This window comes from Poecilia mexicana, unplaced genomic scaffold (assembly GCF_051168715.1).
Source record: "Poecilia mexicana isolate PSO_F unplaced genomic scaffold, ASM5116871v1 scaffold_13, whole genome shotgun sequence".
Taxonomy (NCBI): domain Eukaryota; kingdom Metazoa; phylum Chordata; class Actinopteri; order Cyprinodontiformes; family Poeciliidae; genus Poecilia; species Poecilia mexicana.
In genome coordinates, this window is record NW_028263382.1 from 29,182,232 (window position 1) to 29,203,464 (window position 21,233).

Sequence of the window (21,233 nt, forward strand, 5' to 3'; positions counted from 1 at the left end):
AACCTCAGGTGGCATTTAGCTACAGAACACCCCCCCCCCCCCCATCTGATTTAATGTTTAAATTGCTCTATAAATTCTGCTTTATCAGGGAAAAAAACAGGAGACTCAGGGTAAGTATAAAGATCTTACAGGGACAAATCAAGGAAAGAGAAGCCATCGTTAAACAAATATTGTAGCTGGCCTAACATAAAAAACTAATTGAAGATAAATCAGCTAAATATGGGGGAGCTGTTCTTTAATTTCTGGCATTAATCATGTCTTAATGTGGACAAACTTGAGAAAGAAAATGTTTCTGCTACCTCATTAATCAAAAGTCTAATCATTCTGAAGTGAGTATTAATTTTCTTAACCATTAGCAAAATATTCTCTGTAATTATTAGGTGGCACAGTATCTCCCTGCCAGTAATTGTTGCAGTCGGGTCAGGTTTTATTTTCAGCTGAGAATTATTTTTCAGAGATTCATGCTTTAAAAAAAAAAGGATTTTATGTCTTTTTAGCTTTTTTTCAGTATCATCACAACATATAATTTACTGGTTCAACCCTTTGGAGCATTCACTACAGGCTGTATATAAAATATGTTTTGATACTTATTTTTCAAATCGAAATGTCTCATTATTTTTCATGCAGCCACTTCCTGTCAGTTATAAACCTGTGAGCCTGATCACAATAGATATTCTGGGTTTTACTATCTGTGCAGCACAGTTCTGCAGCTGTTGCCTAAAAGTTACCTAGTTTGAATTTTTTTTCTATCTTTTATCTAATTATCAAAAATAATTATTCAGCATGTTTTTCAACATGGTTTTGAATAAATGTTGTAGAATTATAGACGTTGGGCGACAAAGACGATATGGCAAATATGTCGGCATGCTACCTGGAGGGCACCGTCTCTTTTTTTTTCCCTCTGTTTTCATACCAAAATAAGTCAATGAATGTCTTTTAAATTGTCTGTAACTTTGTAAATAAATTCAAATCTGTATTTTAAAAAAAAGCATTAAAAATAGATTTTTTTCGTCATAAAAGGAAGCAAAAATATAATTTATTGCTCTGCTGATGCTCAAATGATCATGATCAAATTAGTCAGTATTCAGCAAATAAAAGGCCAGGAAAGCATAATCAGCATAACAGGCCCTGCCCACTCTCCATCCTCTGCCCTGCTGGGCAGCGTAGTCAATAAAAAAGAGGGGAGAAAGAAGGGAAGCATCACAACCAGGCTCAATCTAATGACTGTCATGCCAAAACTAAAGCCCCCAAGCCTGTTCGTTGTTCTACTGCTGCACTCTGGTGCTTTTTCCTCTGTGCCCTCCTCTTTGTTTCCCTCCTCCTGTCTGTTACAGGGACAGTTTCATCTAAACGGCATGCACAAGGCTGGGGATTTGATACTCGGAGGGCTGTTTCAGGTCCACTTCTTCTCCGTGTTTCATGACCAGTCGTTTGCCGCTGAGCCACAACAGCTGACGTGCCACAGGTAAGTGTGTCGGGCACATTTACAGAGAAACCAGGAAAGGTGCTGTAAGCAGAAAGACTGTGCTGTGCATGAGAATCGGGTGCGATCGTGTGAGAAATATTTGGCATATGTATATAATTGAACTCTTATTTGTTTTCTTTGTGTTAGTTTTGATCTGTTAGGATTTAGACAGGCTCAGACCATGGCCTTTGCTATTGATGAGATCAACGGAAACTCTCAACTTTTGCCCAATGTCACTTTGGGCTACAGTTTGTATGACAACTGTCTCACCCTGGGAGTTGGATTTCGTGCAGCGCTGGCATTAATCAGTGGTCAAGAGGAGCATATTGTGCTGAATGAGACGTGTGAAGGAGCCCCTCCAGTTGTGGGACTTGTGGGAGATTCTTCCTCTACACGCACGATTGCCATCTCCACTGTCTTGGGTTTGTACAGAGTGCCAATGGTGAGTGTCCAGCTTTACCGTCTTTGTCTGTATGTAAAATGTAACGACTGAAACAGCTTTGAAAAGATGGAAGAATGTGCGATGTGTATTTTTTAACAGGTGAGTTATTTTGCCACATGTGCCTGTCTAAGTGATCGGCAGAAGTTTCCATCCTTCTTTAGGACAATCCCGAGTGACGCTTTCCAGGTAAAAAGGAAAAAAAAACACACTTTGGAATGAAAGAAAATATGAAAAAGTGAACATTTGCTTTGTTTGACTAATCACATTCTTTATTTCAAATAAAATGGCTTAAAATGCAAGTAAAATTGGACTCAAAATTATTCACACCACTGGCAGGTTTAAATTTAAAGCAATCTTTTTAATTTGACCAGCATTTTCTTCTTCTTGTTGTTTTTGTCCCGAGTAGAAATGATGTTAATGTTTTGGGAGGTAAAGATGAAGTTGAATGTAAGGAGACCTTACAACCTCAAAAACCCCAAAAGGATAATGCTCTCTGCAGGACATGAATGATCTAGATAGAAAAAAAAACGTATCAGCACTTATAAGAAAATTTAGATTTTTCCACTCAACAAGAAGGGTATAAATCAAAATGTTACCATTTAAACAAAATAATAATTATTCCTTTCTTGATATCCTTGGTGTAAATCTGTGTTATTTCACATCAGAACCAAACTTTTTATAAAAATGGAAAAGAAAAAAACATACCAAACATGAGGAAATTTGATACTACCTACATGCTGATCGATTACCTTTAAAACCTGCTGAGTGAGTTTTTTTCGGTGTGTTTTCAGGTGCGTGCCATGCTTCAGATACTGAAACACTTTGGCTGGACTTGGGCGGGTTTGCTGATAAGTGATGATGATTACGGGCTGGACGCCGCCCGCTCCTTCAACTCTGACCTGGGTGTGTCTGGAGGAGGCTGTCTGGCCTATGTGGAGATTCTGCCCTGGGAAAAAGACTTGAACGAATTCAAGAGGATCGTGGATGTGATGAGGAAATCCACGGCCCGCGTTGTTGTTGTGTTTGCGCATGAGGGTATGATCATTAACCTCATGGAGGAGGTTGGTCTTAAAAATGATTTGTTTCTCTTTACGATGAAGGATGAATACATTTTTAAAGCCACCAATTTAGCAAAACAACAGAAAACATTCAAGCAACTGATATAAGACATAGCACATTTTTACCAGAGTGAGATTTGCAAGATGATATTCAGTGTTATCAAACTTGTCTCAGTTTAAAATTTCACCCAGGAGTTATTTCCTAGATGGGGAAAAAAAATATTTTCAAATCGGTTCACGTCTTAGTCTTAAATGGAGCTTATAACTCCTGCTGTGATTGCTTTTAAAATCATTCCACTGTTTGACTTTGTTTCAGTTTAATTCATCTAGTTTGTGTGGATTAGCTGAGCTCATGTTTTGTTCCTAAACAGGTTGTGAGGCAGAACTTGACAGGCCTTCAGTGGCTGGCCAGTGAAGCCTGGTCCACAGCTGCCGTGCTGCAGACCCCTGACCTCATGCCGTACCTCGGGGGCACACTGGGCATCGCTATCCGTCAAGGAGAGATACCAGGCCTCATGGACTTCCTGCTCCAAACACGCGCCAATCTACAACACAACACCGCCTATGGAAATAGCATGGTGACTTTTTCATTCATTAAGTGTAGCCATGATGATTAAATAATCCTTCTTAAAAAAATTAACTTTTATGTTGTCCAGGCAAACCAGTTTTGGGAATTCACATTTCAGTGTAAATTTGCACCAGCCCCGTCAGGCTGGGTTGAGAATGGGGGAAGGATTTGCTCTGGAGACGAGGATTTGAAGGCTGTGGAGACTGAGTTCTTAGACGTTTCTGATCTCAGGCCTGAGTACAACGTCTACAAAGCTGTGTACTCTCTGGCATACGCCCTTGATGAGCTGCTGAGGTGTGAACCAGGAAAAGGGCCTTTTAGTGAGGAAAGCTGTGCAACTTTGCAAACACTTCAACCATGGCAGGTACAGTAAACGTTGCATGTTTTTGACAATGAAACATAAAGACTCTTTAAGATGTATTCATAACCCTTGATTTTAATGTGTTTATTGATGACCATTTTGTGTTTTTACCCTAAAATTGTTTTAATTTATTCCAAGTTTGATGTGATAAATCAATGCAAAGCAAATGTAAAGACAAAAACTATTTTCAAATTTCGTGAAAATATTTTTGGCATTCATTTCTCTTCAGTTAAAACTTAGTAGAAACTTTTTATGATAATCACGTCTTACAGTTCAGGTAAAAGAGCAACATGATGTCATGTAACAACTAACTCTGTTGTTCCCTTTTCTCATTTGCCTTCCATTAGCTGGTGTATTATCTAGAGAGGGTTAATTTCACCACATCATTCGGTGACCAAGTGTCATTTGATGAGAATGGTGATGCCTTACCGATATATGATGTCATGAACTGGCTCTGGCTCCCTGACGGACAAACGAAAGTTCAAAATGTCGGCGATGTAAAAATGTCGCCTTTTAATGGTGAACAACTCACACTTGATGGAGACAAAATCTTCTGGAACTTTGAATCGAAAAAGGTGACTCATTTCTTTTTGTCCCTTTTTCAACTTGTAAAGTCACTCTAATGAGAAATGTATGCTTATTGTTTCTCCTATAGCCACCGCGGTCGGTGTGCAGCGAGAACTGTCCTCCAGGAACCCGTGTGGTGAGAAAGAAGGGGGAACCTGAGTGCTGTTTTGACTGCATCCCTTGTTCTGAGGGAATGATCAGTAATTACACTAGTGAGTTTTTATGTTTTAGTAGTTTTTATAATGATTTTTCCACTTTAATCTTACAAATACATGGTTTGACTTTCTTTGTGCCTTTCTGTCAGATTCCTTGGAGTGCTTCAGCTGTCCAGAGGACTTCTGGTCCAGCCCACAGCGAGATCTCTGTGTTCTTAGGCAAACTGAGTTCCTCTCCTATCAGGAACCTTTAGGGATCTGCTTGACAGCAGCCTCACTGCTGGGAACATTCATCTGCGCTGTCGTTCTGGGGATCTTCATCTATCACCGCAGTACACCCATAGTACGAGCCAACAACTCAGAGCTCAGTTTCAACCTGTTGCTTTCCCTTAAACTCTGCTTCCTGTGTTCGCTGCTGTTCATCGGACGACCCAGACTGTGGACATGCCAGCTGAGACACGCAGCGTTTGGGATCAGCTTTGTACTCTGTGTGTCCTGCATCCTGGTTAAAACCATGGTGGTTCTGGCTGTGTTCAAAGCCTCCAAGCCAGGAGGGGGAGCCAGTCTCAAGTGGTTTGGTGCTTCACAGCAGAGAGGAACTGTTCTGGTTCTCACCTCTGTTCAGGCAGCAATCTGCACTGCCTGGCTTGTGTCTTCCTCTCCTTCTCCACATAAAAACACCAAATACCACAATGACAAGATAGTTTATGAGTGTATAGTTGGCTCCACTATTGGCTTTGCTGTGTTACTGGGATACATCGGTATATTGGCTATTCTCAGCTTTGTGTTGGCGTTTATGGCGAGGAATCTTCCCGACAACTTCAACGAGGCCAAACTCATCACTTTCAGCATGCTGATCTTCTGTGCTGTGTGGGTGGCCTTTGTTCCTGCTTATGTCAGCTCACCGGGCAAATATGCAGATGCAGTGGAAGTGTTCGCCATCCTGGCCTCCAGTTTTGGCCTCTTGGTGGCGCTGTTTGGACCCAAATGTTACATAATTCTGCTGAGACCAGAAAGAAATACAAAGAAAGCTCTGATGGGGCGAAACACTATAGGAACTACTGAAAGGTAAAAACGTGCTGGGTGATTGAACTGCATAGAAACTACACCAAAATTTTAGATTTGGAGTCGGATCTGAATCAAAATGTTTACCTCCAGTGTACAGGCAGAAATCCAAACTTGTTCAACTATCTAAACAAGGCAAACATGAATATCTTCCTAAATTCATGATAGACTCTGTAAGGTTAATGATGGACTGACATGATTGCTGAAACAGAATAATTGAATCTTGGTATAAAATTTCTACATCATCGATAGAAAAAGTAAAGCATTAAGTGCAGCATTAACTCATTCTAACAACAAACACATAAACTCTGAGCCAGTACTGTCACTTTCTGTTCTCTCTTGTGTGACTACTCATTTGTAGTTTTTTATTTGTTTATGGCTGCATTGCTATGGAAATGCAGTTTTATTTTTTAAATCGATTTAATTGCTTATGTAAAGAAAACTCTGACCCTTATAATATTAACATATATGAAACTGAAATTGTGAATTTGCATGAAATTGTGAATTTGAATAGATAAATGAAAGATAAACGTGATCTCCCAACTTTAACTTCCTTTAAGTCTAATTGAATTGTGGTTGTTTTCATCAGATCCTGGTAAATTGTGGAAATAAAAAAGATATACGTCAAGCAAATTCTGTCATGACTTGACTGACTGATGGCGAAAGTTTGCTGTGTAAATTAGGTAGAGAATCGAAAGATGTGAACCCACCAGTTCTGCAGTTCTCCAGTTTGTTAGTGTAGCACATTTCAGCAACAAGGCAGTTCAAGGTGCTTTACATCATAACAACAAAACAATACAAAGTGATAGGACACACAGTCAACAATTGAAGCATTACTTTTATTGGGTACAGATTTGCGGAGAGGGGGCCTGAAATGTGGTTCGCCCAGGGAGCCTAACAGGCTACGACTGCCTCTGCCTGTGAGGTGTTTGTCAAAATTTGACATTTAAAATGTCAAAAACCTTTAAATTTACTCTTTGACCCAAAATGGCTGACTTGCTGTTGGTCTTTGGACATATCTCCAAAAGGCTTTTTTCACTGTACTGGAGGATTATTAGTACTACATTTTCAAATATCTATGTTATACCTGTGTTTAAAACTGAGGTTAGAGTCATGTTGCCATGTCCTTTTTTAATTCCACTGAAGTATTTAAAATTCATGGAAATTTAACGTGTGTAAAATTTCAATAATAATACACATTCAAATCACAATGGGCCTTTGTTGTGTTTTTGCTGTTTTGGCCTATATATGATCAATCATTGCCATAGATATTTAAATTCATCATTTTTCTGAATTTTTAACCAACTTATTGATGGTTAAATTCAAGGTAAACTTAAAATGCATAACAGGCCCTGCCCCCTGCTCTTCTTCTGCCCTGCTGGTCAGTGTAGTCAATAAAACCAGTTGAGGAAGCACAGAAATGCATCGACCAGGCTCAACGAAATGGATATGACGCAAAACTTAAAGCGCCCAAGCCTGTTCTTTCTTCTACTTCTGCACTCCGGTGCTTTTTCCTCTGTGCCCTCCTCTTTGTTTCCCTCCTCCTGTCTGTTACAGGGACAGTTTCATCTAAACGGCATGCACAAGGCTGGGGATTTGATACTCGGAGGGCTGTTTCAGGTCCACTTCTTCTCCGTGTTTCATGACCTGTCGTTTACCGCCGAACCACAACAGCTGACTTGCCACAGGTAAGTGTGTCAGAGTGCCAGAGCAAGAAAGACTGTCTCGTGCATTGAGAATTAGGTGTTATCGTCTGAGAAATATTCTGTCTATATTATCCAAGTAGTTTTATAGTTTTTTTTCTCTTTGATTTCTAGATTTAAGAAACTTAACTGTTATATTTTTCAGCGTCAAACCTTTTTATTTCTTTGTGTCAGTTTTGATTTTTTAGGGTTTCGAAAGGCTCAGACCATGGCCTTTGCCATTGATGAGATCAACAGAGACGATCAGCTTTTACCCAACGTGACTTTAGGGTACAGTCTCTATGACAGCTGTCTCACTCTGGGAGTTGGATTTCGTGCAGCGCTGACATTAATCAGTGGTCAAGAGGAGCATGTTGTGCTGAATGAGACGTGTGAAGGAGCCCCTCCAGTTGTGGGACTTGTGGGAGATTCTTCCTCTACACGCACGATTGCCATCTCCACTGTCTTGGGTTTGTACAGAGTGCCAATGGTGAGTGTCCAGCTTTACCGTCTTTGTCTGTATGTAAAATGTAACGACTGAAACAGATGATTTCTCTCTGGTTTTAAAAGTTTAGTCTGATTCTTTCACAGGTGAGTTATTTTGCCACATGTGCCTGTCTAAGTGATCGGCAGAGGTTTCCTTCATTCTTTAGGACAATCCCGAGTGACGCTTTCCAGGTAAAAAAAACAAAACACAAAAAACTGTTTGGAATGAAAGAAAATGATATGAAAAAGTGAAAAATTGTTTCCTTTGATCTGTTTATTTCAATTTAAAAAAGTAGAAATTTTATATGACCGTGGAAAGGTATGTTTGTGTCTTTATAATTCTTGTGAACAATATCATGAGATTCTGTCTTTGGTACAACAGTATTAAAGTAATTTATTTTTTTTCTGAATGTCAGCTCAAATCAACATTATAATCTCAAACTTGCTCAAGATTTTTTTTAAACTTCACTGAGTGCTTCACATAAGTGGATAGTTTCATTTTTGTCACGATAATTTGGCAAAATTATGCACACAAGCAATGTTTTAATTTGACCAATTAAAACATTGGTCAAATTAAAACAACGTTTTAATTGTTTTAATTTTAACATCACTTCTTGTGAGTAGAAGTGATGTTAATGTTTTGAAGAGTCCAACAGAGAATCTGAGGTAAAGATGAGGTGGACAGTAAGGAGGCCATCCAACCTCAAAAACGTAAACCTCTTGGCAGAACATGGATTATCTCATTTGAAGAAAATCTCATGAGCACATGTATGACAAATTTGATTGCTGTAATGACAAAAAAGTTTTCCACTCATCAACGAGAGAAGCATAAATAATTTTCCACATTGCATGTGTTGAGACTATTTTTAAAATGTAGTCGTTTTTATTAACATCTTCAGGAGAAATCTGTGTCAATTTTAATCAGAGTCAAACCTCCTGATCTAAACAAAAAAAAACAAACATACCAAACATGAGGAAATTTGATACTACCTACATGCTGATCGATTACCTTTAAAACCTGCTGAGTGAGTTTTTTTCGGTGTGTTTTCAGGTGCGTGCCATGCTTCAGATACTGAAACACTTTGGCTGGACTTGGGCGGGTTTGCTGATAAGTGATGATGATTACGGGCTGGACGCCGCCCGCTCCTTCAACTCTGACCTGGGTGTGTCTGGAGGAGGCTGTCTGGCCTATGTGGAGATTCTGCCCTGGGAAAAAGACTTGAACGAATTCAAGAGGATCGTGGATGTGATGAGGAAATCCACGGCCCGCGTTGTTGTTGTGTTTGCGCATGAGGGTCAGATCATTAACCTCATGGAGGAGGTTGGTCTTAACATTTATTTGTCCTTCCTAAAAGTATAAAGTGTCAGAATCAAGCATGTGAGCAACATCAACATGGGAAGTAAGAAAAAAAAACACCACTGGACGTCACGTCAGCGTAGAAAAAAATATTGTCCTTTTCTAAAGACTCTGAAGACAAGGTGTCAAATTCAAGGCTCACAGGACAAATCTGGAAGTATTACTATAGGCCTCTAGTCACATAAATACAACTTTAGGATAATAGTTATGTGCTCACAAATTATCTTACCAGTCAAGTCTAATCAGTATTTCTTCGTTCTGTATCAAATTACTTTAATCTGAGAATATAAAAACATAATCTAAGTTTTAGAAGTATTTATCGAAAGCTGAGAAAGTTATTTATTATTATTTTAACTGTTTAAAAGGCTGTTTTAGCAATAACCAGGCATTTTGAGGACATTCATGTAATGAAAAGAGTTTTATTCCACTGCAATAGGCGACTCTTATAAAAATGAATAACAAAAGAGGAACAGATTTGACCGGTGTAGGCTCTGTGAAATGGAGTTCATATTATAAGCATTCAAAAAATGTCTCTGCTTAAAAGATTTTTTTTTTTTTACCCAGAGTTATAGAGTTTATAGATGGCAAACTATTCCAGCTCATTAACAATGGTCTTACATCTCCTGCTGTGATTGCTTTTAAAATCATTCCACTGTTTGACTTTGTTTCAGTTTAATTCATCTAGTTTGTGTGGATTAGCTGAGCTCATGTTTTGTTCCTAAACAGATTGTGAGGCAGAACTTGACAGGCCTTCAGTGGCTGGCCAGTGAAGCCTGGTCCACAGCTGCCGTGCTGCAGACCCCTGACCTCATGCCGTACCTCGGGGGCACACTGGGCATCGCTATACGTCGAGGAGAGATACCAGGCCTCATGGACTTCCTGCTCCAAACACGCGCCAATCTACAACACAACACCACCTATGGAAATAGCATGGTGTCTTTTTCATTCATTAAGTGTAGCCATGATGATTAAATAATCCTTCTTAAAAAAATTAACTTTTATGTTGTCCAGGCAAACCAGTTTTGGGAATTCACATTTCAGTGTAAATTTGCACCAGCCCCGTCAGGCTGGGTTGAGAATGGGGGAAGGATTTGCTCTGGAGACGAGGATTTGAAGGCTGTGGAGACTGAGTTCTTAGACGTTTCTGATCTCAGGCCTGAGTACAACGTCTACAAAGCTGTGTACTCTCTGGCATACGCCCTTGATGAGCTGCTGAGGTGTGAACCAGGAAAAGGGCCTTTTAGTGAGGAAAGCTGTGCAACTTTGCAAACACTTCAACCATGGCAGGTACAGTAAACGTTGCATGTTTTTGACAGTTCTGTCCTGGGTCTTCCTCTGGGTCTCCTCCCCGTGACATCCTCTTGATGTGGAGGAGCAGTGGCTCAACTCTGTGCCCCACTCAGAAGACTGAGCATCTCACCCTATTTCTAAGGGAGAGCAGAGGAAACTCATTTCAGCCACTTGTATCCTAAACAAACTCTTTCTTTAGAGCTAGAGCTTGTGGCCACAGATGAGGGTGGACAGACTAGCAACAAGACCCACTTCCACTGGGGGTAGCGCTTCTTTCTCTACCCATAAAATTCCACCCATCCATCCATTTTCTAACACCCTTGTCCCTTAGTGGGGTCAGGAGGGTTGCTGGTGCCTATCTCCAGCTCACGTTCCGGGTGAGAGGCGGGGTAACCCTGGACAGGTCACCAGTCTGTCGCAGGGCAACACAGAGACAAACAACCATGCACACACACACCTAGGGAGAATTTGGAGAAGCCAATTAACCTGACAATCATGTTTTTGGACTGTGGGAGGAAGCCAGAGTACCCGGAGAGAACCCACGCATGCACAGGGAGAACATGCACACTCCATGCAGAAAGACCCCGGGCCAGGAATCGAACCCAGAACTTTCTTGCTGCAAAGTAACAGTGCTACCTTTCATATCCTCTGTGGTCTGCTCCAGAGAAAACTGGAGACCATGGTATAATAAAGGCAACAGAACCACATCATCTGCAAAAAGCAGAATTGTGTTCCTGAGGACATTGCAGCAAACATTTTGGCTGTAAATAGACATTCTGTCCAAAAAGATTATGAACAAAACCAACAACTAGAGCAAGCATGGCGAAGTCCAAGTGTCGCCTGAAGTCAGTTTGACTTTCTCCCTTTCTACCAAGACACTGGTGGTAAATGGAGCTTAAAGGCCTTCATCAAGAGGTCTGCTAATTCGTATACCCAAACTCCCCCCTCAAGGTATCTGGGCTCTCTCTTAGCAATAGGTTGATAAGCTCAATCATCTGGGGGGCTCTGAGTAGAGCCATTGTTTCTCTACATCGAGAGGAACCAGTTGAGGTGTTTCAGGCTCACCTAGGACTGCATGTCACCAGTATAAAGTCCCTGACAGCTTATTGGTGCACTAAAATGTCTACCATGATTAAGCAGCTGCCCATTGAGGGCTAGTTGGTAGTCTCTCTACCAACATCAAAAATTTCTAACATTGTTTTAAGAATAATTTTATGCTCTTTTACAGTATGGTCATAGTATTACATGCCAACTTTAACAGTGAACTGGATAACATTATTATGTCTTTCACCCTTTTCTCATTTGCCTTCCATTAGCTGGTGTATTATCTAGAGAGGGTTAATTTCACCACATCATTCGGTGACCAAGTGTCATTTGATGAGAATGGTGATGCCTTACCGATATATGATGTCATGAACTGGCTCTGGCTCCCTGACGGACAAACGAAAGTTCAAAATGTCGGCGATGTAAAAATGTCGCCTTTTAATGGTGAACAACTCACACTTGATGGAGACAAAATCTTCTGGAACTTTGAATCGAAAAAGGTGACTCATTTCTTTTTGTCCCTTTTTCAACTTGTAAAGTCACTCTAATGAGAAATGTATGCTTATTGTTTCTCCTATAGCCACCGCGGTCGGTGTGCAGCGAGAACTGTCCTCCAGGAGCCCGTGTGGTGAGAAAGAAGGGGGAACCTGAGTGCTGTTTTGACTGCATCCCTTGTTCTGAGGGAATGATCAGTAATTACACTAGTGAGTTTTTATGTTTTAGTAGTTTTTATAATGATTTTTCCACTTTAATCTTACAAATACATGGTTTGACTTTCTTTGTGCCTTTCTGTCAGATTCCTTGGAGTGCTTCAGCTGTCCAGAGGACTTCTGGTCCAGCCCACAGCGAGATCTCTGTGTTCTTAAGCAAACTGAGTTCCTCTCCTATCAGGAACCTTTAGGGATCTGCTTGACAGCAGCCTCACTGCTGGGAACATTCATCTGCGCTGTCGTTCTGGGGATCTTCATCTATCACCGCAGTACACCCATAGTACGAGCCAACAACTCAGAGCTCAGTTTCAACCTGTTGCTTTCCCTTAAACTCTGCTTCCTGTGTTCGCTGCTGTTCATCGGACGACCCAGACTGTGGACATGTCAGCTGAGACACGCAGCGTTTGGGATCAGCTTTGTGCTCTGTGTGTCCTGCATCCTGGTTAAAACCATGGTGGTTCTGGCTGTGTTCAAAGCCTCCAAGCCAGGAGGGGGAGCCAGTCTCAAGTGGTTCGGCGCTTCACAGCAGAGAGGAACTGTTCTGGTTCTCACCTCTGTTCAGGCAGCAATCTGCACTGCCTGGCTTGTGTCTTCCTCTCCTTCTCCACATAAAAACACCAAATACCACAATGACAAGATAGTTTATGAGTGTATAGTTGGCTCCACTATTGGTTTTTCCGTTTTACTGGGATACATTGGTATATTGGCTATTCTCAGCTTTGTGTTGGCGTTTATGGCGAGGAATCTTCCCGACAACTTCAACGAGGCCAAACTCATCACTTTCAGCATGCTGATCTTCTGTGCTGTGTGGGTGGCCTTTGTTCCTGCTTATGTCAGCTCACCAGGCAAATATGCAGATGCAGTGGAAGTGTTCGCCATCCTGGCCTCCAGTTTTGGCCTCTTGATGGCGCTGTTTGGACCCAAATGTTACATAATTCTGCTGAGACCAGAAAGAAATACAAAGAAAGCTCTGATGGGAAGAGGAGTTGAACAATAAAATAATAGCTTGTAAAAGTACAGGCACTCCTTCAATGTTTTATCCCATTTTTGTACGGCACAACAAAACTTCAATTAGATTTTAATTCTTTCTGCAGGAAGGTGGACAACAAATTCTGTACCTCTGAACATCTTTACATCAACTCAGCTCAGCATCTCCATCTCTGCTGACAAAAAAGTACATGATTCTGCCAGCACCGTGTTTTACAAGGGGTCGGTGTGTGCAGGTCAATGTGCAGTGCAAGCATTCACACGGTCATCTCATCTCACCAGGTCACCATTCAACGTGTTTTCATGTGACAAGCTGCAAACTGAGCTCCATCTTTCAGTAGTGATTTTCTTCTTACCACTCATTCATGAAGTCAATGATTAATTGTGGAGGACTTGAACATTTCTCCTACCTGAACTGTGGAAAGCTTCGGAGAATTGCATCATGAACACCCAGAAGCTCACTCCTGACAGATTAGTACATTGTAAGATGTGATGCCATCTTACAGAAAAGCGGTCATAAAAAGAGATCAGTCATTGGCACTCATTCATTATTTTGGTGTCAGAGTAAGGGGGGGTGAATACAGAAGTACAGCAGACATTTTCTTGGTTCTGATTTGATCAAGAATATTTTATTTTGTGAACTTGTGCTACTTTACATTGTTCTATATCATTATATTCCTTTACATTAACAGATGTGAAGCGATTCAAAGGGTGTAAATGCTTTTTAAGAGGTGGAATCAATTTACAAATTAAAATGAATATTCTAATATGAGAAGTTATTGAGAAAGACGAGTTTATGAAACAAATTGATAGAACACAAAATATCAGAACCACAAAAAGTTTATTTTAATGAATTAATTTACTTTTTCCTGAAATGTTACCTTTAAAATATCGCTGCATCTGCTTTGTAATAATTTGAATGTAAATTCATTTCTATAAATAAATATTCATTTGTTTAATCTCTGTAGTGTAAGTTCTTAGACAAACTGCAGTAAATTACACTTAATGAAACAAAAACAACCGAGCGCGACTAGCGAAAACTTTAAATAGCATAGAACATACATGTATCGTTACACAGTTATTACAAATGAGACATATTGCATAAACAGAATTTTCAAAAGTTAGAATGAATTTCAAGATCTGCCCTTGTCCAATTTTTCTGTGTCGGGAAGGAAAGAAAGAATCCTATTGACTGTTGACTGAAAGCACTTTTGGTATCTGACCAGCAGATGGCAGCAGCGGACTTTAAACTGAGCAGACTTTAAACTTTAAACAGTCACGTTCCTGATCAGGTTAACAGTCATCTAGCTCTTTACGCTACTTAAATGCAAATAATTTGATCATTAGTTCACAAACTTTTAATAAAGAAATCAATGTGGCTGTTGACAATATCCTCCATGTAGCATCAATATTTAAGATATTTAAGATATCTTTAATATTGAGGATAAGATACTGAAACAACATGTAGTCACATTTGGAGGATGCATAAAAGTTCTAATTAGCACACTTTTACCCTCCCCTTTAACTCACTTTTACCCTCCCCTTTAACTCTTAGCTAAATTGTTTTAACATAAAAACATGTATCCAAAGGAACACATACCTAAACTGAATGAATCAAAACATATTATTGGTCTATTTTTATTAGTGCACCCATTAAATTATAATTTCTTACAGGTTGTCAAACATCGTGTGCAACATCTGGAAAAACAAAACCTTTGAAAACAAACAATAAAGTATAAAACTAATAAAACAGAGGGGATGCCTGAAATGACTACCTTGCCATCAAATGCTTCTTGGTGTTTTTCTCCGGCCTCAGAAGGATGATGAAACACTTTGGAGCAAAGATGCAGAACAGCAAACCGTAACTCGAGGCCAGGATGGCAAAAATCTCCACGGCCACCGCGTATTTTCCAGGTGAACTCACGTAAGCGGGGACAAAAGCCACCCAGACGGCACAGAAAATCAGCATGCTGAAGGTGATCAGCTTGGCCTCGTTGAAGTTGTCGGGGAGCTTCCGGGCGAGAAAGGCCAGAAGGAGGCTGGTGCAGCCCAGGAGGCCAATGTAGCCCAGCACCAGAGAGAAACCCACCACAGAGGCCATGGCACACTCCAGGGTCACCTGCAGACCCGGGATCTTCAAGTCGGGTCGAGGCTCCGGGGGGCTGAGTGACAGCCAGATAACGCAGATGATAACCTAGAAAAAGAATAGAAAAAAAAAACGTGGTTATGGCAATGACGTTATTACACTGTAGATTTAAATAGAGTAAAAATAGCCTTTATTATTCCATGAGGAGTAATTTCAGGTGTAACAGCAGCAACAGGTAAAGGTACACAAAAAATGCTTAACATGTTAAAAACAATATCAATAATAATAATATTACTGCTCTCAGAAGTAAAAAATTAAATAAACCACAATAAATCATTTAAAAACTTTCCTTACCTTGAAGGTAAATATTAAGGGAAATGTTAAATACTTCTTACTGTATGTAACCAATGTTTTACACAATGTTTATTTTCGTCCTTATGTCTGTCTCGTACATGTAGGGATACTTTTGAAATGATTCACCATGGTATCATTTTGTTCTCATCTGTCGCCTCATCAAGGTCTCAACACATCACACTTCATCAGGGATGAAAACGGTATCCTGAGTAAAAGCAATATCAAAAAAAAAAAAAAAAAAGGTATGCTACCTGTACCGATGTGAAGAGGCAGACACTTCCTCTCTGCTGTCTGGGGCCGAACCACCTCATGAGGGCTTCAGCGCCGGGCCGGGCCGAGCGGAACGCTGCCAGGACCACGATTGTCTTCACTTGAAGGCACGACACGCAAAGGACAAAGCTGATCCCGAAGGCCGCCTGCTGGAACCGGCATGACCACGCCGAGGGGCGGCCGATGAAAACCAGCGAGCACAGAAAGCAGAGCTTCAGTGACAGGAGAAGCAGAAAGCTGAGCTCAGAGTTGTTGGCTCGCACCTATGAAGACACGGGATCCGACAAACTCCGAATGGTTTCGTTTTCCAAATGCAAAACATCAAAACGTCGAACATCCGTCAGCTTACCATCGGCGTCTGGCGGTAGTAAAGGAACACCACGAACACAGCAGTTGTCGCTGTGACACCAGAAACGGCCACTGCTGTGAGGGTGATGCCCAAAGTTTCATTGAAGGAAAGGAAGTCCAGCTGGCGAGGGATGCAGGCGGTGCGCTCGGCGTTGGACCACAACTCAGATGGGCAATGATTGCACTGAGTGGAACCTCAACACAGAACAAATAGAAACAGAAGAGAATGCTGTTGAAGTCACGGCAGAAAGGCTGAAAAGGGCTTTTCTTTGAGACTGCCATCCTCACCAGTTGTGTTGCTGATCTGTCCATCAGCACATGGAATGCAGTCAAAACAGCAGATGGGTTCTCCTTTCCTGCTGGCCATCCGTGTACCAGGAGGACATCTCTCACTGCAGACGGAAACAGGCACCTGAAAAAAGGTTTAACAGCTCCTCAGTCTCAAGAGTAAACAAGAAATAACTCTGCAGAAAACCCAAAAAACTGATTCATTCGGAGTACCTGACTGGACCCTGTGCTCCACTGAATGGCAGACTCATTAAGGTGGAGGTCAAAGCCGTCCACACGACCAATCAAAACAAGGTTGACCTCTCCCCCGGGGCTGCTCTGCCAGTTCACGAGGTCATACTTCGCCGTGACGTCGGCACCTTGGAAATAAAACGCTTCGCCCTGCGGTGTGGTGAAGTTCACTTTGCTGAGCTGCTCCATCAGCTGAAGGCCAAAAAGTGGGAAGAAAAATTACTACAGCATTCTTGTTTTTGCAACTGCTGCTCGGTATTCCGTAAAAACAATACATCTTCATGTTTTAGAGGTAGAGAGCCCGTAAGTTTTGAAAACATGAAACAAAAATTCACAATCAGCAATTCTTTCTGGACTTTGCTCGGGAACTGCAACAGTAGTTTAAAAAAAAATCTCTCACGCTAATCAGAGAACAGTTTGTTTTCTTAAACAAAAAATAAAAAACATTTTAGTACAAATACATCGAATGGGTGTGTGATGTTAAATAGTGACACAAAAAGAGCAAATATTGAATATTTTTACTGTAAAGATCATCAAATAAGGAAAAGCTGGTGAGCTCCTTGGAAGTAAACGGATGAAAGGGACACAGAAAAAGAGTCAGTCCATTGTAAACGATTTTTATCCAAGAAGAATGAAGCAATCGCAGGCTCAGAAGAAGGACCGATCAAAAGCTGAGGGATGACGACGCAGCACATTTTATGCCAATGCTCTTATAGATAGCTAGAGCAGCAGTTAAGCTAAAAGAAACTTTGTTTTAGGGATAAGTTGTTGCATCTGAATCGCTGATCGCTGCGTTTGAAGCAAATAGGTTTGCAGATATAAATAATTCGACTTCCTATCTGTTCTCCACATAAAAGTGACTTTTGAGGACCAAAAGACTTGTGAGAAAACTATGGCGGACAACTTCCTCAAAATATTGTTTTGATAGGAGAATTACTTCAGTGTTGCTGCAGCCCACACACACACACACACACACACACACACACACACACACACACACACACACACACACACACACACACACACACACACACACACACAAAAACTGGATTACATGGTGAATGTGAGACATTCATGTTCTGGTGTTTTTAAAATTTTTGTCACCCATTGACATCAGAATAACATTCTTATAAGGAACCAAAGCAGAAATTGTGGAATTTTATTGTTTGTTTTTGTCTTTGTTTGTTTTTGTTTGTCTGTTTTTGTCACAAATGTTTATTGATTAATTCATTTGCTTATAGGAAGCAGAATGCTTTTAAATCCCCCAATAAGGTGTCAGTTTGTTAGGTCTTCAATTTACTTCCTTCAGACATTTAAAATTGCTAAAATTAGCAACTTTAAATTGCTAATTTTAGCAATTTAAAATTATGTTCTCAGCTGCCTCTAGTTCACTTTTCTTTCTTTTTTAAAAAATATAATTATTGGTTTTGCCAGGATTTTGCCATTATATACCACAACTTGGGAACAAAAAAAAAAAAAACAAAAAAAAAAGATTATACAAGCACTTAAAATATGAGGTCCAAATCTAAATGCACATTTCACAAAAGTCTGAAACATGCATTAAATGTCTTTACCTCCATGGATTTGATCTGAGTGTGAAGTGAACAGGTGACGTTTTGTCCTGGAGAGCTGCTGACATCGGGGCAGGAGAGCAGGGAGTGAAGGGCGTGGGCTGCAGCATAGACTGCCAGGTAGACATTGTACGTCACCCGTAGCTGCGAGGTGTCAGTGAAGAGATTTTTCACGTCCCGCAGGCTCTCTGTGCCGCTGCAGGGCGGAAGAGAAGACGAAGGAGTTGCCCCAATCCCAGGACTGCATCCGAATTCCTTTTCCCAAAATTCCTTTAGGACCTGGTCGTTCGGGCGAAGCGACGGGTTTAAATTCCAAACAAAAGTCCCGAACCCAGGCAGGGATGAACTCCGGATGGCAACGCCGAGAACGCCTCTCGCCACTTTACGTGAAAAGGCGCTTTGCCGAAGATCGGTGCTGGTGCTCCAAGCCTCACTTGCCAGAAATTGTCTGTCAGTCACCTAGAAATAACAACAAAAAATGTCAGAAATGATGCAATAAATGCCGTCTTTAGTGGCTCGTATAAAGATTTTTCATTTCCGTTTCTCACATTTAGTTTCTCCAGTTGTAGGAACAGCTCCATTACGTCCGTATACCAGGTGAAGATCAGAATCACCTTCGCAGTCGAGGCCTGGATGGCGAGCGCTGCCCGGCTGGCGTCACTTACGATGTTTTCTCGCTGAAGGGTCTCCACAAAGGAGAGGCAAACCCCTGCCCCCTGAATTTCCTCCTGGAACACCTGATTTGGAGCACAAATAAGAAGGTTGGAAAGGAATAAATTAAGTCTGTCAGATATTAATCCAACAGTGATATTATCGCCAGATGTTGGAATCACAATATAATTTATGAAAATCCCAAATGTCACAATCTTTTCTCTTCCTCATTAGTCTTTGTGATGTTTGAGCTTCAACAATTTGGCTAAATATGTAGTTGACACATTTCAGTTCCTGATATCTTGAATATAAAAGCATACAAATCAAATTTTTGCTAAATATTGCTTAGCAAAAAAACAAACAAACAAACAAACAAAGAAAAAACTAATACATCTAATGGAACAACCTTCACTGCCATGAGGCCGTACTCATTGTTGGCCACCACTGCTCCAACCCAGGTCCAATTATACTTTATAGCGAGCTGAGCAATTGCACGCGCTTGATAGATATCACTGGCCATGGTTCTGAAGAAATTAGGATATTGTCGTCTGTCACTTAAGCTTGGAGAACTTGCTGTGTAGCTCACCTAAAGGGAGAAAACAAAATGTGCATTTACTGCAAAATTCAACATTTAATCTGAATCGTAGAGGATATAAACTGTAAGAAAAGCTCCATCTATAGTCTGTGAATATGTATCTATCTGTCACATCAGGAAACTCACTAGAGGAACAGAAAGTGGTCCCAGGAATCTGGACAGTATCTGGGCTGTTATAGACGAGGAGCCACCAATGATCAGAGGCACACGCCGTTCACCTAATAACATTACAAAGTGTGCTACATGTCTTTTTTTTTTTTTTTTGCAATAAAATACAGTCTTAATCTGCATGAAACAAGTCAAGACAATTACCTGCTCCGACTTCTGTTTCCTGCTGATCCAAGTTACAGGTCGGTGCGTCTCCACCGACCAATGAGAGCGCTGCCTGCATCTCCCAAGCAGGGAGGGCGCAGCTGTCATGGATACGGTGGCCCAGCTTCACGCCCGGCAGCAAGGCAGAGCTGTGGTTGATTTCCTCCAGAGCGAACACCATCGCGTAGATGTACTGCAGTGGGAGATTTTGCAAACTGTAGAGAAACAGAAGAGATGAGGTCACACACACACACACACAAAAAAAAGTCAAATGCAAAAGCATTAGCAAACTGGTAACTTGAAAAGCATGAATACCCCATTAAACGTTTTTTTCCATTTTTAAGTTTGCCAAGTACCAAATTCATGGACACAGCAAATGTGAACGACACTCAAAAACACTACATGGACCTAAAACAGGGAAATCCAAGAAGATAACCTGTTAGTGATTGTACAAATTGGAAATTTACCACTGCAGATTTTCACAATGAAATTGCTTAGAGTAAAGCATATTTATGGTACAGAAGGATTCTGAGGAAAAGATAAAAATTGATGTATGCACACTCCCTCCAAAACCCATGCCCCAGTTCTCGTTTCTCTCCACAGTAACGCACAACCTTTTAGTCCTGTAAGATCAAATCCAACAACGACACACTGAACTTGATGGCTGTTATGTGATGAGCATTTGAAAGAAAAAATGGAGTTAAAGTGTATTAATAGTTTTGCAAAACCCTGTAAAAAAAACTGATAACACACTAAATGTGATAAACAGTCAGCTCATCAAAACAGGCATGTAAAAAGTAAAAAGTGACTTCCTGAGTCTCACCCAGTGCAGGGCTTGTTGTCTGGCTCCAGAGTGAACCTCTGGTCCTTCACAGGAGGCATGTAGTGAAGGTTAAAGAGCCCGCCGATGATTACGTCCCCGTCCTCAAACAACCCGCCGTCACTGGGTGTTCCCCACCGGGAGCAGGTCAGCGTCTGACCCGGCTGCATGCCCGCCCCGGGGCCCAGCTGTCTGCCCACCAGCCAGAGAGCGACTAGCCGGGCCAGCAGGGACATGGTGGACGATTCGGGTCTGGACGCTTCAACGCAAAACACCTTCTAGAATAAATTTACAGAACATCTTGGGGGGAAAAAAAACACCTGCATGCTATTTTAAATCTCTAAGCGACATGAACGAGTTGAAGTCTTCATCTAGACTGATTAAATGTCTCTGACAGAGAAAGTACTGGCAAAACTATGTTAAGTCATGAAAACGCAGCCTGCCCCTCCTGCTCAGCAGAGACGATGTTC

The 21,233-nt window shown here is 41.1% G+C and overlaps 3 protein-coding genes across 3 annotated transcripts; 2 read left to right on the plus strand and 1 right to left on the minus strand.

Moving 5' to 3' along the window:
• The first annotated feature begins 36 nt into the window (after positions 1 to 36).
• On the plus strand, positions 37 to 6,314 carry LOC106913940 (extracellular calcium-sensing receptor-like). Its single transcript, XM_088012033.1, has 9 exons — positions 37 to 1,465; positions 1,613 to 1,907; positions 2,007 to 2,093; positions 2,699 to 2,968; positions 3,337 to 3,543; positions 3,622 to 3,897; positions 4,242 to 4,469; positions 4,550 to 4,673; positions 4,766 to 6,314. The coding sequence occupies exons 1-9, from the start codon at positions 1,059 to 1,061 to the stop codon at positions 5,686 to 5,688; spliced, it is 2,817 nt and encodes a 938-aa protein (XP_087868159.1). The 5' UTR covers positions 37 to 1,058; the 3' UTR covers positions 5,689 to 6,314.
• Positions 6,315 to 7,110: 796 nt separating this feature from the next.
• Positions 7,111 to 13,367, plus strand: LOC106913964 (extracellular calcium-sensing receptor-like). The gene is made up of 9 exons (XM_014980434.2): positions 7,111 to 7,369; positions 7,559 to 7,853; positions 7,955 to 8,041; positions 8,901 to 9,170; positions 9,933 to 10,139; positions 10,218 to 10,493; positions 11,813 to 12,040; positions 12,121 to 12,244; positions 12,337 to 13,367. Exons 1-9 carry the CDS (start codon positions 7,125 to 7,127, stop codon positions 13,245 to 13,247), a joined length of 2,643 nt encoding a protein of 880 aa, XP_014835920.2. The 5' UTR covers positions 7,111 to 7,124; the 3' UTR covers positions 13,248 to 13,367.
• Positions 13,368 to 14,859: 1,492 nt separating this feature from the next.
• LOC106913963 (extracellular calcium-sensing receptor-like) lies at positions 14,860 to 21,064 on the minus strand. Its single transcript, XM_088012034.1, has 11 exons — positions 20,767 to 21,064; positions 19,938 to 20,158; positions 19,758 to 19,870; positions 19,443 to 19,622; positions 18,934 to 19,122; positions 18,389 to 18,844; positions 16,797 to 17,006; positions 16,584 to 16,707; positions 16,297 to 16,490; positions 15,929 to 16,210; positions 14,860 to 15,431 (listed from the first exon to the last, which is right to left on the minus strand). Exons 1-11 carry the CDS (start codon positions 20,997 to 20,999, stop codon positions 15,009 to 15,011), a joined length of 2,625 nt encoding a protein of 874 aa, XP_087868160.1. The 5' UTR covers positions 21,000 to 21,064; the 3' UTR covers positions 14,860 to 15,008.
• Positions 21,065 to 21,233: the final 169 nt, after the last annotated feature.

Coding starts and splice junctions, on each gene's coding strand:
- LOC106913963 (XM_088012034.1), bottom strand. CDS start 20,999: ATGTCCCTGCTGGCCCGGCTAGTCGCTCTCTGGCTGGTGGGCAGACAG. Junction 16,708..16,796: donor GGAGCACAGGGTCCAGTCAG/GTACTCCGAATG, acceptor ACCTTTTTTCAG/GTGCCTGTTTCCGTCTGCAG. Junction 16,491..16,583: donor ACAGATCAGCAACACAACTG/GTGAGGATGGCA, acceptor TTCTGTGTTGAG/GTTCCACTCAGTGCAATCAT.
- LOC106913940 (XM_088012033.1), top strand. CDS start 1,059: ATGATCATGATCAAATTAGTCAGTATTCAGCAAATAAAAGGCCAGGAA. Junction 1,466..1,612: donor CAACAGCTGACGTGCCACAG/GTAAGTGTGTCG, acceptor TCTTTGTGTTAG/TTTTGATCTGTTAGGATTTA. Junction 2,969..3,336: donor TCATTAACCTCATGGAGGAG/GTTGGTCTTAAA, acceptor GTTCCTAAACAG/GTTGTGAGGCAGAACTTGAC.
- LOC106913964 (XM_014980434.2), top strand. CDS start 7,125: ATGGATATGACGCAAAACTTAAAGCGCCCAAGCCTGTTCTTTCTTCTA. Junction 8,042..8,900: donor TCCCGAGTGACGCTTTCCAG/GTAAAAAAAACA, acceptor GTGTGTTTTCAG/GTGCGTGCCATGCTTCAGAT. Junction 12,245..12,336: donor AATGATCAGTAATTACACTA/GTGAGTTTTTAT, acceptor CCTTTCTGTCAG/ATTCCTTGGAGTGCTTCAGC.